The sequence below is a fragment of the Carcharodon carcharias genome, chromosome 3 (genome assembly GCF_017639515.1).
Source record: "Carcharodon carcharias isolate sCarCar2 chromosome 3, sCarCar2.pri, whole genome shotgun sequence".
In the NCBI taxonomy this organism is placed as follows: domain Eukaryota; kingdom Metazoa; phylum Chordata; class Chondrichthyes; order Lamniformes; family Lamnidae; genus Carcharodon; species Carcharodon carcharias.
This window is the reverse complement of record NC_054469.1, coordinates 99,671,663-99,687,331: the sequence shown is the minus strand read 5'-3', so window position 1 is coordinate 99,687,331 and position 15,669 is coordinate 99,671,663. Positions and strand designations below refer to the sequence as shown.

The 15,669-nt window shown below is 41.5% G+C and overlaps 1 protein-coding gene across 5 annotated transcripts in view; it reads right to left on the bottom strand.

Moving 5' to 3' along the window:
• Positions 1–15,669, bottom strand: part of LOC121275931 (tyrosine-protein phosphatase non-receptor type 3-like) — a 305,875-nt gene that overhangs the window by 21,929 nt on the left and 268,277 nt on the right. For all 5 annotated transcript variants that reach the window (XM_041183799.1, XM_041183801.1, XM_041183803.1 and 2 more), the window contains 2 exons: positions 5,148–5,299; positions 1,770–1,905 (listed from right to left, as the gene is read on the bottom strand). In XM_041183799.1, the coding sequence (XP_041039733.1) occupies positions 1,770–1,905; positions 5,148–5,299 (288 nt within the window). The remainder of the gene's footprint in view (positions 1–1,769; positions 1,906–5,147; positions 5,300–15,669) is intronic.

Below are 15,669 nucleotides of genomic sequence, written 5' to 3'. Positions count from 1 at the left end.
AAATGAATGTACAAACGGATCTGGGTGTCCTTGTACACCAGTCAATTAAAGTAAATAGTCTGGTGCAGCAAGCAATTAGGGAGGCAAATGGTATGTTGGCCTTCAGTGCAAGAGGATTTGAGTCCAGAAGTAGGGATGTCTCACTGCAGTTATACAGGGCATTGGCAAGATCACACCTGGAGTATTGCTTGCAGTTTTGGTCTCCCAATCTAAGAAAAGTTATACTTGCCATAGAGGGAGTGCAGCGAAGGTTCACCAGGCTGATACCCAAGATTGCAGGACTGACGTATGAGGAGAGATTAGTGAATACAGGCCCAGTTGAACCAGAGTTTAGAAGAATGAGAGGGGATCAAATTGAAACGTATAAAATCTTAACAGGGCTAGACAGATTGGATGCAGGGAGGATGTTTCCCCTGGTTGGGTAGTCTAGAGCAAGAGGCCACAGTCTCAGGATACGGGGCAGGCCATTTAGGACTGAGATGAGAAAGAACTTCTTCACTCAGAGGGTGGTCAACCTGTGGAATGCTATACCACAAAAGGCTGTGGAGGCCAGGTCACTGAGTATATTCAAGAAAGAAATCAATAAATCTTTGGATATTAGGGACATCAATGGGTATGGAGAGAAAGCAGGAATATGGCATTGAGATAGGGGATCAGCCATGATCGTACTGAATGGCAGAGCAGGCTTGAAAGGTTGAATGGCCTAATCCTGCTCCTAGTCTCTATGTTTGGGAGAAGATTCCAAGGTGAGGTCTTGGACAGTGGAGATTGGAAACCCTCATGTGAAAGACGGAGCATAGTGAGACCAATTGGCTCAGTGTGACAAGCGTCTGGGGGCGGGGGAGAGATCTACAACATCTGGTTTAGGTGGTATCTGTCACTTGGTTTCAGAGTGTGGTGCATCTGACCACAGGGTGCCTATTGTACATAGACTGTGCATTAGAGTATAAGACAGCTTTTGTAACTTCTGTCATCCTTACAAATCTTTATATACCTGTAAAGGTATAGTTGTGGGTGAAGAAGTTTTGTAATATAGCTAATCTTTTCTTATGTTTTATTCTTTCGTTAAAATTTCATCAGCTAACTCCTGTGGCTCTGTTCAGTAGCTACTCTCCACGTATCTAAACAAACCAAATAAAAGTTAGGATCTATCAAGCTGGTTGCACTCTGGCATCAGGCTTGACCAAGGGTAACTTCAGCTGGAATCGTAACAGTGTCACTCCTGCTAAGCTTTTCCCAAAATTACTGCTGCGAATCTTAGTCGTGCTCCTTACAACAATCAGTTCAACTAACCATATTTTAGGTTGCAGTGCAATACTACATTTAAGCTGACAGCAGTAATGCAAAAAAATGCCATAACTTTATATATTAAAGTAATTGGAAGTAATTTAAGGCAGTGTAGCATATTGATGCTTTACTGTACTGCAGTTTACTGTTGCCAAAGGCAACTTTATCAATTCCGGAAAACAGGAGACTATGTCTGTGTAGCTTTTGTGCATCTCAAAATGACTTGCTTTAGTCATTGATGAGGGCATAGGACAAGGCTACATGCTCAGTCAGAGAGTGATGCAGGGTATAAATGGAACATAAAAAAAAGGAAATAAAACAATGTCTAATACATGTATCTGAGGGAGAAGGAAGATAATAATCTAGCCAAAATTCATAATATAGTGTGCTTAAGAATTCTCTTGAATATTCCTTCTAGATCTTGAAATTTAATTAAAATAAATAGCTTCATTATTCTTGCACACTTATTATCCAAATCTTACCGATGTCTGTACCATCATGGCTCGCTGGTCTCTCATTGTTCTAACAATATCCAGTGGATATACAGGTTGGCTGTTTTCAATTAAACATATTGCTGTCTCCATGGCAATAAGGACACCAGTTCGACCAATTCCAGCACTGCAAAGAAATAAATAAACATTTGAAATGATGCACAGATTAGAAACAAAACAATTGATACGGTCAAGCCTTAAGCATAACTGAGCAATTTATATAATGGTGACTGAATGAGTGATAGACCTACATATATAAAAACAAAGGTTTGTGAAACCTCATTCACTATACAGCCTTATCATGCATACAAACATACGGATTAGGAGCAGGGGCAGGCCAATTGCCCCTTCGTGCCTGCTCCGCCATTCAATGGGATCATGGCTGATATGATTGTAACTTCAACTCCATATTCCTGCCTGTCCCCAATAACCTTTCATCCCCTTCCTTCTCAAAGATACCTCTGCCTTAAAAATATTCAAAGACTCCGCTTCCACCACCTTTTGAGGAAGACAATTCCAAAGAGTCAACCCTCAGAGAAAAAAATTCTTCTCATCTCTGACTAAATTCATGACCCCTTATTTTTAAACAGTGGCCCCTAGTATTAGATCTTTTTTCCCTACACCGTCCCATCCTCTCCCCCCACCCTCACTAGTGCCGTCTGTCACTTGCTCATTTTGCTTTCTACTCTTAATGTCAACATTAGCACCTCCTTTAGCCAGTATCACCATCATCAACACCCCTTCGACCTTTTGTTTATGACATCCTTTGCTATCTCTCCTTTGCCTCCACCTATCACTGGCCTTCTATCCAGCTTCACCTGTCCCACACCCCTTAAACAGTATATATTTCACCACATTTCTATTTCTCTTTAGTTCTGAAGAAGTCATGCAGACTCGAAATGTTAACTCTGTCTTTCTCTCCACAGATGAGTTTTTCTAGCAATTTTAGTTTTTGTTTCAGGTTTCCAGCATCCGCAGTATTTTACTTTTATTTTGGCTATATACGCTGGTGGGAATGGATAAAATATCACAATGCTCCAGGTGTCATGGTCCTGTGGTGCAGGCTTGATAGGCCAACTGGTCTATTCCTTCCTGTTGATTTCATACCTGCTCTTTAGCCTGTATATTCTGGTTTGGGGGTACAGAGCAAAGGTACAATTGTTTCAGATGCAGCTTGAGCTGCCTGGCATGCAATGTTGCTTTCTTCTCATCTTTCTCCAAAAAATACAAATATAAGGGGAAAGTCATGGAAGTTGGCACAAAGAGTAAAAATAAATGACACAAAGCCTTTTTAAAAACCTGGGTAGCAACAAGGAAAAACAAAAAAAAGCTTTAGTAATAGCCCAAGAATGTCAGCATCATGGTTTTTAAACAATCTTCCAATGGGACACAGCGTTTAGCAACTCTTAAGTGCTCAGATTTTATGGATTGAGTAAAAGAAGCAGTCCTGAACAAATGGAAGAGCAGAAAAAAGTGTGTGTGATGCCATTATGCACTAATGTGCATTCTAGTAAGCTGATGGGTGCTTTCTGTACAACTTTAAAACACTATCCTGTAGTGTCCTCCGCGCTATCATATGGGGACTTGTGGCAAAACTGGGAGAGCTGCCCCATGGTCTAGTCAAGCAACAGTCTGACGCAGTAATGCTCCGCCAATCACAGTTTACAGTCAATGTCCAAAACGCCTACATCACCATCCCTGCAGAGGTGGCAGCACAGCGGCATTCAGTCAGGAGGGAGTGACCCTGGGAGCCCTCAGTATCGACTCCAACTCCATGGTCTCATGGCATCAGGTCAAATATGGGCAATGAAACCTCTTGCTAATTATCACCCATCACCCTCCTTCAATGATGAGTCAGTACTCCCCCATATTGAACAGCACTTGGGAGAAACAATGAGGGTAGTAAGGTAGGGAACTTCAATGACCATCACCAAGTGGGCTGAATAGGATGACTACTGACCAAACCCTGAAGGGCATATCTGCCAGGATGGGTTTGTGGCAGGTGGTGAGAAACCCAAGAGGAAAAAACCTTGACCTCATCCTCACCAATCTAATTGTCGCAGATGCATCTCTCTGTGCAACAATGTCATGGGGTTGAAATGATTGGCCTCCAGCAACACAACCATCTTCCTTTGTGCTAGGTATGACTCCAACACAGTACTACATGCATGTTAAACAGCAGAAGCAGCATGTGACAGACAGCCTGACAGTCTCACAATCAACAGATCAGATCATGCATACAGTCCTATGATAGAGCATGCAGCTAGACCTGGACAACATTCAGGCTTGGGCTGATAGGTAGCAAATAAAATTCATGCCACACAAGTGCCAGATAATTACCACCTCCAACAAGAGAGAATCTAATCATCTCTCCTTGACTTTAAACAGCACTTTCATCACATAATCATCCACCATCAGCATTCTGGGGATACCACTGACCAACCATATAAATACTGTGGCTACCAGGACAGGTCAGAGGGTGGGAATTCAACTTACCTGCTGACTCCCCAAAGCTTGTCCACCATCTACAAGGTATTTGCAACAACTCACCAAGGTTCCTTCAATCGCACCTTCCAAACCTGCAAACTCTTATCGTGTAGAAGGATGAGGGCGGCAGACGCATGGGAGCAATACCACCAGAAAGCTCCCACCTCAATTAACACACCACTCTGACTTGGAAATTTATCATCGTTTGTTCACAGTCAGGGGTTAAAATCCTGGAAATCCTTCTCTTACAGTACTCTGGCTGTACCTACACTACATGGACTGTAGCAGTTCAAGAAAGTGACTCACCACCACCATTTCAAGGGTAATCAGCGATGGGCAATAAATGCTGGCCTTATCAGCGATACCCACATCCCATGGATGAATAAAAAAAGTCACAAAAACACAATGTGGGCTAATTAAGCAAGGGTTCAATATAATGCAGTTTCCAATTAGGAAGGCCCAATTTAGGCATCTAAAATTGTAAAATTTACCTGACAGAATGACGCATCGCTTATCCTTGAAATGACAAACCAAATTAATGGTATTTTATATCCACAAGACATCAGATGGAACTCATGCTTAATAGAACCACTTAAAAGCTGCAGCTCTAATAAACTTAAGAAACTTTAAAACAGTGTTATACTAGCCAATACTAATGGATACTATTAAAAGCTTTTTGCTCAAAACAACGGAATGTTAATTTAGTAAGGAAACCATGGCCTGCTGTAGCAGATGTCATCGTTCTCTACCTGAGGAAAAGGCTTCATTATTGAGACAATAGAGGGGGTGTCAAGTATTCCTGTAGATCTACCTTGTAGCTGCAGCCAGACTCAGCAAGACAGCGTACATAATTGTCTTCCCTGCTGAAAAGAAAATAAGTACCTGCAATGAACAATAACTGGCTCATTGTCTCTTCCGATTCTTTTCTGTCTCACACAAGTCACAAAGTCAAAGAAATCCGTTGAGTCATCAGGGACACCGTGATCAGGCCATGCTATGTACTGAAGATGACTGACAGCACGTTCTAGACCCGTCTGTATCAACAGAAAAACATAAACCAGTTCAAATTGATGATATTCTGTCTATATCTTGTAATCTATCAATATTTGCCTTATGCTGTTGACTATTCTCGTCAGGTCAATATATTAAGCAAAATCAGAAAATGTTGGAAATATGCAGTTTTGTTGTGATGTGATTCAATAAACGCCAGGAGACTCAGGAACAGGCTTCGATCGTTTATTCAAGCATTTGCAGGGAGAGTCCGCCATAGGCAGTCTAAGACAGTACTCTGTTAGCACATACAAAACCCATTTCTTATATATAAATTCAGTCACGCAGCCCTGTGGCTACACAATTCTATTCTTATCAACTTATAATCACGTGCTCAGTAGATGTCTCTGGCCTTAGTTACTTATTTTCAGTTTTTACATTTACCAGGCCTTGTTCTCACATATGCATTAACTTCCACATCTGGCCGCATCCCACTTTCAACACCCACTCCCTGACCTTGCCCTTTGTTCTAGTAGCTTGTTTGTCCTGTCTTGAGTGCATCTGCTGAGTCTGCCTTCTAATTCAAATGTTATTTCTTACTTAAGACATTTAACTAACGATTTCAACCCTTTCACAGTTGATCTGTCAGAAACGGAAAAGAGAAAAGACAGGTGAACATTTCGGGTGGGACCCTTTACCAGAGTTGAATAAAGGTTTGATCGAAAAAAATCTATACACTGCATACAATACAGTGATTCAAGGATAAGTACACATCTACATCTTAAGATCCCATTGGAAACAGCGGAATTACAAAAGGGATTATCCTTGAAATTGCTGCTGTCCATGCTGCTATGATGGCAGAAAGGAGAATCAGTAGATCATGATGAAAAACTTCTTCTAGCTTCTGCTTTCCAATGGAAGAGGTCTCCCGGATCGATTACCTTTCTCAAATGTAATCAAAAGGTTGGGACCTTCACATGGTCTCCAGAAGAAAGCACGCCAGCTCCCAAATTCCTGGCCTTTCCAGGTCAGAAATCTTCTTTTCCATTTAGGGACTCTTGTCTCCCAGTTTAGGATAAGTAGAAACATTAGAACAAAATATGTTCCAAAAACATATGCAAAATAGGAAAATAAAGTTCAATTTGACAGAAAGCATTGCAGAATAAAAATACTGCTTTCAAAAACAGAATATAACACAAAACGGTTGATGCAACAAAAAGAATTGAGATGCATTAGAAAGATCCTTAAAAGAAGCACGCAGTCGATCTCCAGTCCTGGTTGCAAGGTGAGCAAAGCTAAGAACTGAATATTCGGGACACTTGGCATTTCGGAAGTTTAGGCAGAAAGGAAAAGGAGGCAGTGTAGCTCTGTGCATAAAAGGTTAAATCAGTACAAGATCTAGAATCAGTTTGGGTGGACATAAGAAATAGCAAGGGAAACAAGTTATTGGTGGGCATAGGCTATAGGCTATTAACAGTAACTACACCGTAAGACAGTATGAGCCAAGAAATAATGGGAGCTTTACAGAAAGGGACTGCAATAATCGTGGATGACTTTAATCTTTATATAGATTGGATAAACCAAACTGGCAAAAGTACCCTTGAGGACGAGTTCACAGAGTGTATCCAGGGCAGTTCTTAGAATAATATGTTGTGGAACCAACCAGGGAACAGGCTATTTTAAATCTGGTATTGTGTAGTCAGACAGGATTAATTAATGATCTCAAGTAAAGGATCCTCTCAGCAAGAACACAAGAACGAAGAAATAGGAGGAGTAGACCACATGGCCTGTTGAGCCTGCTTCGCCATGGCTGATCTTGGGCTTCAACTCTACATTCCTTACATAAGAAATAGGAGCAGGAGTAGGCCATTCAGCCCCTCAAGCCTGCCCTGCCATTCAATAAGATCACGGCTGATCTGTCCCGGGCCTCAACTTTTTCGAGCCAGCTCCTCATAACCCTCAACTCCCCGATATTTTAAAAATCTACCTACTTCCTCTTTAAATACTTTCAGTGATCTAGCCTCCACAACTCCCTGAGGTAGAGAATTCCAGACATTCACTACCCCCTGAGAGAAGAAAGTCCTTTGCATCTCAGTCTTAAATGAGTGTCTTTCTGTAACTATGTCCCCTAGTTCGAGATTCCCCCACTAGTGGAAACATCTTTTCAAAACTATCCTCTCAAGACCACTCAGAATCTTGTACGCTTCAATAAGATCACCTCTCATTCTTCTAAACTCTAATGAATAAAGGCCCAACCAGTTTAGCCAACTTCATCCCAAGGAATCAGCCTATCGAATCTCTTTTGAACTGCCTCCAATGCCAGTATATCCTTTCTTAAATACGGGGACCAAAACTGTACACAGTACTCTAGGTGCGGCCTCACCAACACCCTGTACAGTTGTAACCGAGACTTCCCTATTTTTAAACTCCAACCCTCTAGCAATACAGGCCAAAATTCCATTTGCCTTCTTAATTACTTGCTGCACCTGCATGCTAACCTTTTGTGTTTCATGCACAAGAACATCCAGATCCCTTGATTCCCTGAGAGACCAAAAATCTGTCTATCTGAGCCTTATTCTGGAGCTTAGGGCCCAGGCAGCTGAAGTCACGGCTGCCAATAGGGGAATAATTAAACTACAGTTGAGTAAAAAGCAAGAGTAAAAGAGTGCAGATATTTCTAGAGGTTGTGGGGCTGGAGGAAATTACAGAACTGGTGGGCTGCAAGGCCATAGAGGGATTTGTAAACAATAATGAGAGTTCTAAAATTGTAGACCAGGAGCTAACGTACTTTAGGGGTGGTGGATAAACAGGACTTGGTGCGAGTCAGAATAAGGGCAGCACTGGCGCAATAAGTGATCATAACATGATAGCATTTTGAGGGTGAGAAATTTGGGTCTCAAACTAATGTCTTAAACTTAAATAAAGGCAATTACAAAGGTATGAAGGTAGAGCTGGCTAGAGAGGACTTGGAAAATAGATTTATAGGTAAAACAGTAGATAAGTAGTGGCAGACATTTAAGGAAATATTTCATAATTCTCAACAAAAATATATTTCATGGCGAAAGAAAGACTCTACAAGAAGGATGAACTATCCATGGCCAACTAAGGAATTTAAAGATGTTATCAAATTGAAAGAAAAGGCAAATACTGTTGTGAAGTTTAGTGTAGGTCAGAAGATTGGGGTAATGTTTAGAAACCAGCAAGGATGACAAAAAAACAGGAGGGAGAAAGTAGATTAAGTGAAAACTAGCAGGGAATATATAAGGAAAAACAGAATAAGAGCTTATACAAGTATATGAAAAGAGAGTAGCTAAAGTACTCTGTGGTCTCTTAGAATTTGAGAGTTAGGAATTAATAATGGGAAAGCTTTGAACAAATATTTTGTATCTTTCTTCACAATATAAGACACTGAAAGCATCCTAATTAATAGAAGAAAATCAGGGGCAGAAGAGAGGGAAGAGCTTAAAATAGTCTTTGTCATCAGAGAAAAAGTACTAGGTAAACTTATGGGGCTAAAAGCTGACAAGTCTCTTGGGCTGATGACCTACATCCTAGCATCTTAAAGGAAGTGGCTACAGAGATAATGGATGTATTGGGTGTAATCTTCCAAGCTTTCCTAGATTCTGGAAAGGCGGCAGCAGATTAGAAAATCACAAACATAACACACTTATTCAAGAAGGGAGGGAGACAGAAAGTAGGAAACTGCAGGCTAGTTGGCCTACATTTTGTCATTGGGAAAATGCTGGAATCCATTATTAAAGTAGTAGTAGCAGGGCATACAAAAATCATATTACAATCAAACAAAGTCAACATAGCTTTATGAAGGGAAATCATGTTTCACAAATTTATTAGAGTTCTTTTAGGATATAACAATCAGGGTGGAAAAAGGGGAACCAGTGGATGTAATGTATTTAGTTTCCAAAAGGCATTCAATAACAAAATGCTGCTGCATGAGATAGGAGATTGGGGGTAAAAGATTAGCACGGATAGAGGATTGGCTAACTAACAGAAAACAGAGTTGAGGTGAATGGGTCATTTTCAGGTAGACAAACTGTAACCAGCAGGGTACGACAGCGATTAATGCTGGGGCCACAACTACTTACAGTTTATATTGATGACTTGGATGAAGGGATCTAATGCGTTATAGCCAATTTTGCAATACAAATATAGGTGGGAAAACAAGTTGTGAGAAGATCACAAAGAACCTGCAATTGGTTAAAGATAGGTTAAATGAAAGTGAAAAATCTGGCAGAGGAACATAATATGGAAAAATATGAGGTTATCCAGTTTGATGAGCAGTCACAATACAAAAGGTTAGCATGCAAGAACAACAAGTAATTAGGAAAAGAAATGGAATGTTGGCCTTTATTGCAAGTGGGATGGAGTCTAAAAGTAGGGAAGTCTTGCTACAACTGTACACTGGTGAGACTAATGTACAGTTTTGGTCTCCTTATTTAAGAAGGGATGTATTTGCATTGGAGACAACTTCACAGAAGATTCGCTCAGTTGATTCCTGGGATGAAGTGGTTGTCTTATGAAGAAAGGTTCAGCAAATTGGGCCCATACTCATTGACGTTTAGAAGAATGAGAGGTGATCTTATTGAAGCATAATATTCTGAGGGGGATTGACAAGATAGTTGCTGACTGAATGTTTGCCCTCATGGGAAAATCTAGAACTAGAAGCACAGTTTAAAAATAAGGGGTCTCTCATTTAAGATGGAGATGAAGAGGAATTTCTTCTCTTAGAATCGAGGATCTTTGGAATTCACTACTTCAAAAAACTGCAGAGGCTGGGTCATTAAACATATTTACAGAATCTCAAAGTGCAGAAGAGGCCCTTCGGCCCTTCAAGTCTGCACCGACACGTGAGAAACACCTGACCTACCCTACCTAATCCCATTTATCAGCACTTGGCCCATAGCCTTGAATGTTATGACATGCGCCAGATGCTCACCCAGGTACTTAAAAAATGTGAGGCAACATGCCTCCTCCACTCTCCCAGGCAACGCATTCCAGACTGTCACCACCCTCTGGGTAAAAAAGTTTTTCCTCACATTGCCCCTAAACCTCCTGCCCTTCATCTTGAACTTGTGTTCCCTCGTGACTGACCCTTCAACTAAGGGGAACGGCTGCTCCCTTATCAGCCTGTCCATGCCCCTCATAATCTTGTACACCTCGATCAAGTCACCCCTCAGTCTTCTCTGTTCCAACGAAAACAACCCAAGTCTATCCAACCTCTCTACATAACTTAAATGTTTCATCCCAGGCAACATCCTGGCAAATCTCCTCGACACTCCCTCCAGTGCAATCACATCCTTCCTATAATGTGGTGTCCAGAACTGCACACAGTACTCCAGCTGTGGCCTCACCAAGGCTCTATACAACACCAACATGACCTCCCTACTTTTGTAATCTATGCCTCGATTGATAAAGGCAAGTGTCCCAATGCCTTTTTCACCACCCCACTAACATGCCCCTCTGCCTTCAGAGATCTATGGACACACACACCAAGTTCCCTTTGTTCCTCAGAACTTTCTAGTGTCATGCTGTTCATTGAATACTTCCCTGTCAAATTACTCCTTCCAAAGTGTATCATCTCACACTTTTCAGGGTTAAATTCCATTTGCCACTTATCTGCCCATTTGACCATCCCATCTATATCTTCCTGTAGCCCAAGGCATTCAACCTCACTGTTAACCACCCGGCCAATCTTTGTGTCATCTGCAAACTTACTAATCCTACTCCCCACATAGTCATCTATGTCGTTTATATGAATGACGAATAACAGCGGAGCCAGCACAGATCCCTGTGGTATGCCACTGGACACGGGCTTCCAGACACTAAAGCAGCCTTCTGTCATCACCCTCTGTCTCCTGCAACTAAGCCAATTTTGAATCCACCTTATCAAATTATCCTGTATCCCATGTGTATTTGCCTTCTTTATAAGTCTCTCATGTGGGACCTTGTCAAAGGCTTTGCTGAAATCCATATAAACTACATCAACTGCACTACCCTCATCTACACACCTGGTCACTTACTCAAAAAATTCACTCAAATTTGTTAGGCATGACCTCCTTCTGACAAAGCCATGCTGCCTATCCCTGATCAAACCTTGCCTCTCCAAGTGGAGATAAGTTCTCTCCTTCAGAACTTTCTCCAATAGTTTACCTATCACTGATGTGAGACTCACTGGTCCGTAGCTCCCTGGCTTATCTCTACAACGTTTTTTAAATATCGGAACCGCATTAGATGTTCTCCAGTCCTCTTTACACCTCCCCCATGACCAGAGAGAAATTAAGAATTTGGCTCAGAGCCCCTGTGGTCTCCTCCCTTGCCTTCCTCAGCAGTCTGGGACACAAATCATCCAGCCCTGGAGATTTGTCCACTTTTAAGCCTGCCAACACCTCTAATACCTTGTCACTCCCGATATCAATCAGCTCAGGAACCTCGCAGTCTCTCTCCCTGAATTCGATACCTTCAGCCTCATCCTCTTGGGTGAAGATGGATGTGAAGTATTCGCTCAACACTCTACCGATGTCCTCTGGCTCCACCCATAGATTGCCCCCTTGGTCCCTAATGGGCCTTACTCTTTCCCTGATTATCCTTGGATCTCCTACTGATCCTGCTCATTTTCATTCTGGTGAGTGTAATAAGCTGCCTTCAAGAGGTGTTAAGGGTGTGAATTTGATCGCTGGATGGGTGTGGTGGAGTTTGCACAGGGATTGTGATGTGAAGCTTTCAATACGGCTAGCACACTTCTAAAATGAAGCGTGCCTGGATGTGGTCATTGCAGCCTCCTCTGACACATCAGGAAGCTCCTCCTCCTCCAAGGATGTTAATGCCGAAAGCCCCAAGAGGCAGCCACATGCATCCTAGTCTCATGCCTGAAAGCCAAAGCACAATATGTTTTCTAATTTGTTCCCAATCTCATCTGTCCTTTGGCACCAACTCCAACCCTCGCTGCAGTGCCATGTTGTGCAGGGCACAGCAAACCACTGTAATCATGGAGACCCTTGCTGGAGCATAATGAATGGTATCTCTAGATCAGTCAAGGCAGCAGAACCTCACTTTGAGCTTCTGTTGTACCATTCCTATGTCTCCGTCATTGGACTCTTCACTGGGGGCAGCAGCGAGATCTTGACTGGATATCCCATGCCTACCAGCAGCCAACTGTTGAGGTTACCTTATGGAGGAAGGAGCTATGGAACATGAGGCTATTGAAGTACGAGAGAGTCATGGCAGCTCCATGGATACTTGGCGTGCACTTGCACTATTCTCTTTCCGAGTCACAAACTAGCTCCATATTAAGGGAGTGGAAGCCCTTCCAATTTGCAAATATGCCTGGTCTGATGACACCTTCATTGCTATGAGTGTGGTCTATGTCTTTCTGGACCTGTGAAAGCCCTGCTGGGAAGCAAAGCTGACAGCCCTCTGGGTTGCATCAGTGACCTGGCTAATGCAGTTGTGGGCTGCAATTTTGGAGGTACTACAGATATCACCAGCAGATACCTGGGAGAACCCTGACACAAAGAAAATTAAAGTTGCGGTCACCTTGACAGCTCCTCTTGGGCGGAGGTCTTCTTCCAAGAGCATGCATATTTATATGACTACCTGCCATGAAAGCCTCAGAGTTCACAGGCATTGCTGTTCAGAGTTCAAAGAAGTTGATCCTTGGCCTATGGACACTGTGCTGAGGGTATCACCTCCTTCAAGGTGCAGCCCTATGTCCATCCCTCTGCTCTGTGCAACTGCATATGGCTATGGAGAAGGCAGGTGCCTGTCGGTGTGGCTGCTGAGCTGGACTTCCTTCTTCAAGGTCCAAGCAACTGCAGAAAACGTAGACTCCATGTTCCAGGGAAGCCTAATAGGCAATAAGGTGACATTATCTTCAATGGAATCCAAGGCTCTTGAGTAAAGTTGTACGAAGTTGCTGTCCACAATGAAATCAGTAAACTTAGGTTGAAAGTATGCTCCTGTCAGCGCAAGCTTTTTACTGCAGCTGACCACAGGCTTGCTGGTTTTAGCCATCATACGATTGATATCAGATCAGTTTTCACTGTGCACTTGCCTTCTCCAACATGAAGACAGCATGGAACCTATGCACATTTGGAAAAGAACAAGCCTAGGATTAAAAATGTACTTAATTATCTTCTTGACAGATCCATGAGTTCCCCCACTGGACTTGATTCCTGCCCTGGGGAAAGCTGGAAAAGGGAACAATGACCCTGGGATTCTGACCTGACATCGGTTTCCAGGACTTTCCTATTTCACTTTTGTCTGAATCTGGCTCGAGCCAGCTAGGAAAATTCTGCTTGCAGTGTCTGAAGTAACCAGATGGGGTATGGGCAACTAAGCATATCCTCTGCTATGGATCACGACCCCTTGGCAAGTTGCAAGGGGCGCAGCTGAGCAATGCTACTTTGAGGCATATACTTCTACAAGAGTTGTAATTGAGAGTTATAGAGATCTTAAAAGCAACTTTCACTGCCTGATACTTCTGGAGGGGCTTTAGAATATGCTCCCACATATTGGTAGCTTGCTATGCCCTGCAAAACTCTGTAGTCTGAAAAAGTAGTCATTAAGATTACTTGGCAGGTGACCCCTGCTGCTTTGGAGGCAGAATTTCAAGTGGACCATTTTGAAGACACTCAACTTTGCAGTAATAGCTAAAACGGGCACCAGAACTTATCAATAAAGTGTTTTCATCTGTTTAACTACTGTTAATCCATTGTTTAAATACTACGTTTTCTCCATTTCCCCACCTCCAAATTCCAATTCATTCTGTGCAGTATCCATCACAGAGCCTCACTGCACATCAGATCATGCCATACTCTATATTGCCTACACAACAACAACAACTTGTATTTATATAGGAACTTAAAAGTAGTAAAATATCTTAAGGTGCTTCACAGGAGCATTAGCAAACAAAACCTGACACCAAGCCACATAAGGAGATATGAGGGCCAATGACCAATAAGTAAATCAGGAATGTTGGATTTAAGGTGCATTTTAAAGGGAGAAGTGGAGAAGTTTAGGACCAGAATTAGAGAAGTGCTGGTATCTCAGAGGGTTACAGGGCTGGAGGAAATTACAGAAATAGGGAGAGGTGAGGCTGTGGAAGGACCTGAAAACAAGGATGAGAATTTTAAAATCAAGTCATTGCTTGACCCCAGGAATCTGGGTGAATGGAACTTTGAAAGGTAGGATATGGTCAGAAGACCTATGGATGAACTTAAGTTTATGGAGGTTCTTTCTCTCCTTTGCTACATTTTACCAAGAATGTCTGAAGATTGGAATCAAACACTAATTTACGTAGAACGCGATGATTTCAGTTATTGATGGTTTCTGTCTAAAAGCGACATCCTTTTTTGCTGTATTTTAAAAGGGAAATTTGCACTTAAATTGAATGCTTTGGTTCATTTTATTAAGCAATATTAGATGGCTGTGTATTATTTTTATACATGATACAGTGGTCTAATATAGCACAAAGGCAACACTCATCTAAATGGTATCTAATTAATTTGTTTAGTTTTTTTAAGTTTAAACACAATTTAATGCATAGATTTATGGCATCTCCTAACGGTGAAATCTCAAAAGATTGCCTCTTTCTAGCATTTAATGGCATCAGTGTCAGAAGTTCCCATTTACAATTTTGTTTGAAAAGTGGTGGTAGTCAACAGTCTTAATCCCTACTCAAAAAGTACAATTAGTAGATGATGCCACAAGTATACAAATTTCATGAATATATGAGATCTATTATATATGGAATTTTCTAACATTCACAAATAGCAGCTCGATTATGACTTTGTAACAAGGATGTGCCCTTGTTCAAAATCAAATACATAACTACCAATTGCAGTATTCTGCAAAGATGTGTTTATGATTAGATAACTCCACAAATGCCAATTTTGTAGTGACTCATGCTGTTTAAGTTTCTCACATAATCACCAAATATTCATGGCTATTTTCCAGTTAAAAGAATTCTTTCATATGTTACGGATTTGTTAGTTTGTGAAAACTAAATGACAGCCTATTTTTAGCAGCTATCACTATCATATTCATGTAAAAAGAGCTATTGACACTGCTGCAAGTTAATTATAAATTACATTATATCATTCCTGTAAATTAAAATTAACTTCCAGTAGCCGTCACATATCTGAATTTATTTATGCTTTTTCAAAACATATGTGCACTTTTACATTTTGCAGAGAGGCTAGTACAAACAGACTCTTTGCAGCTCATTACTCTCAAGTTGTACTGTATAATGAAATTCCAATTATACTTGAACATTTAACATTCAAAATATGCTCTCAACTGTGCAATCACCAGCAATGGAGATTGTGTGCTAAAAAGAAATTCTTCCCATTCTCTTAATACTTTGAAATTCAAAACTGGCTTATTGTGATGTAGTTAG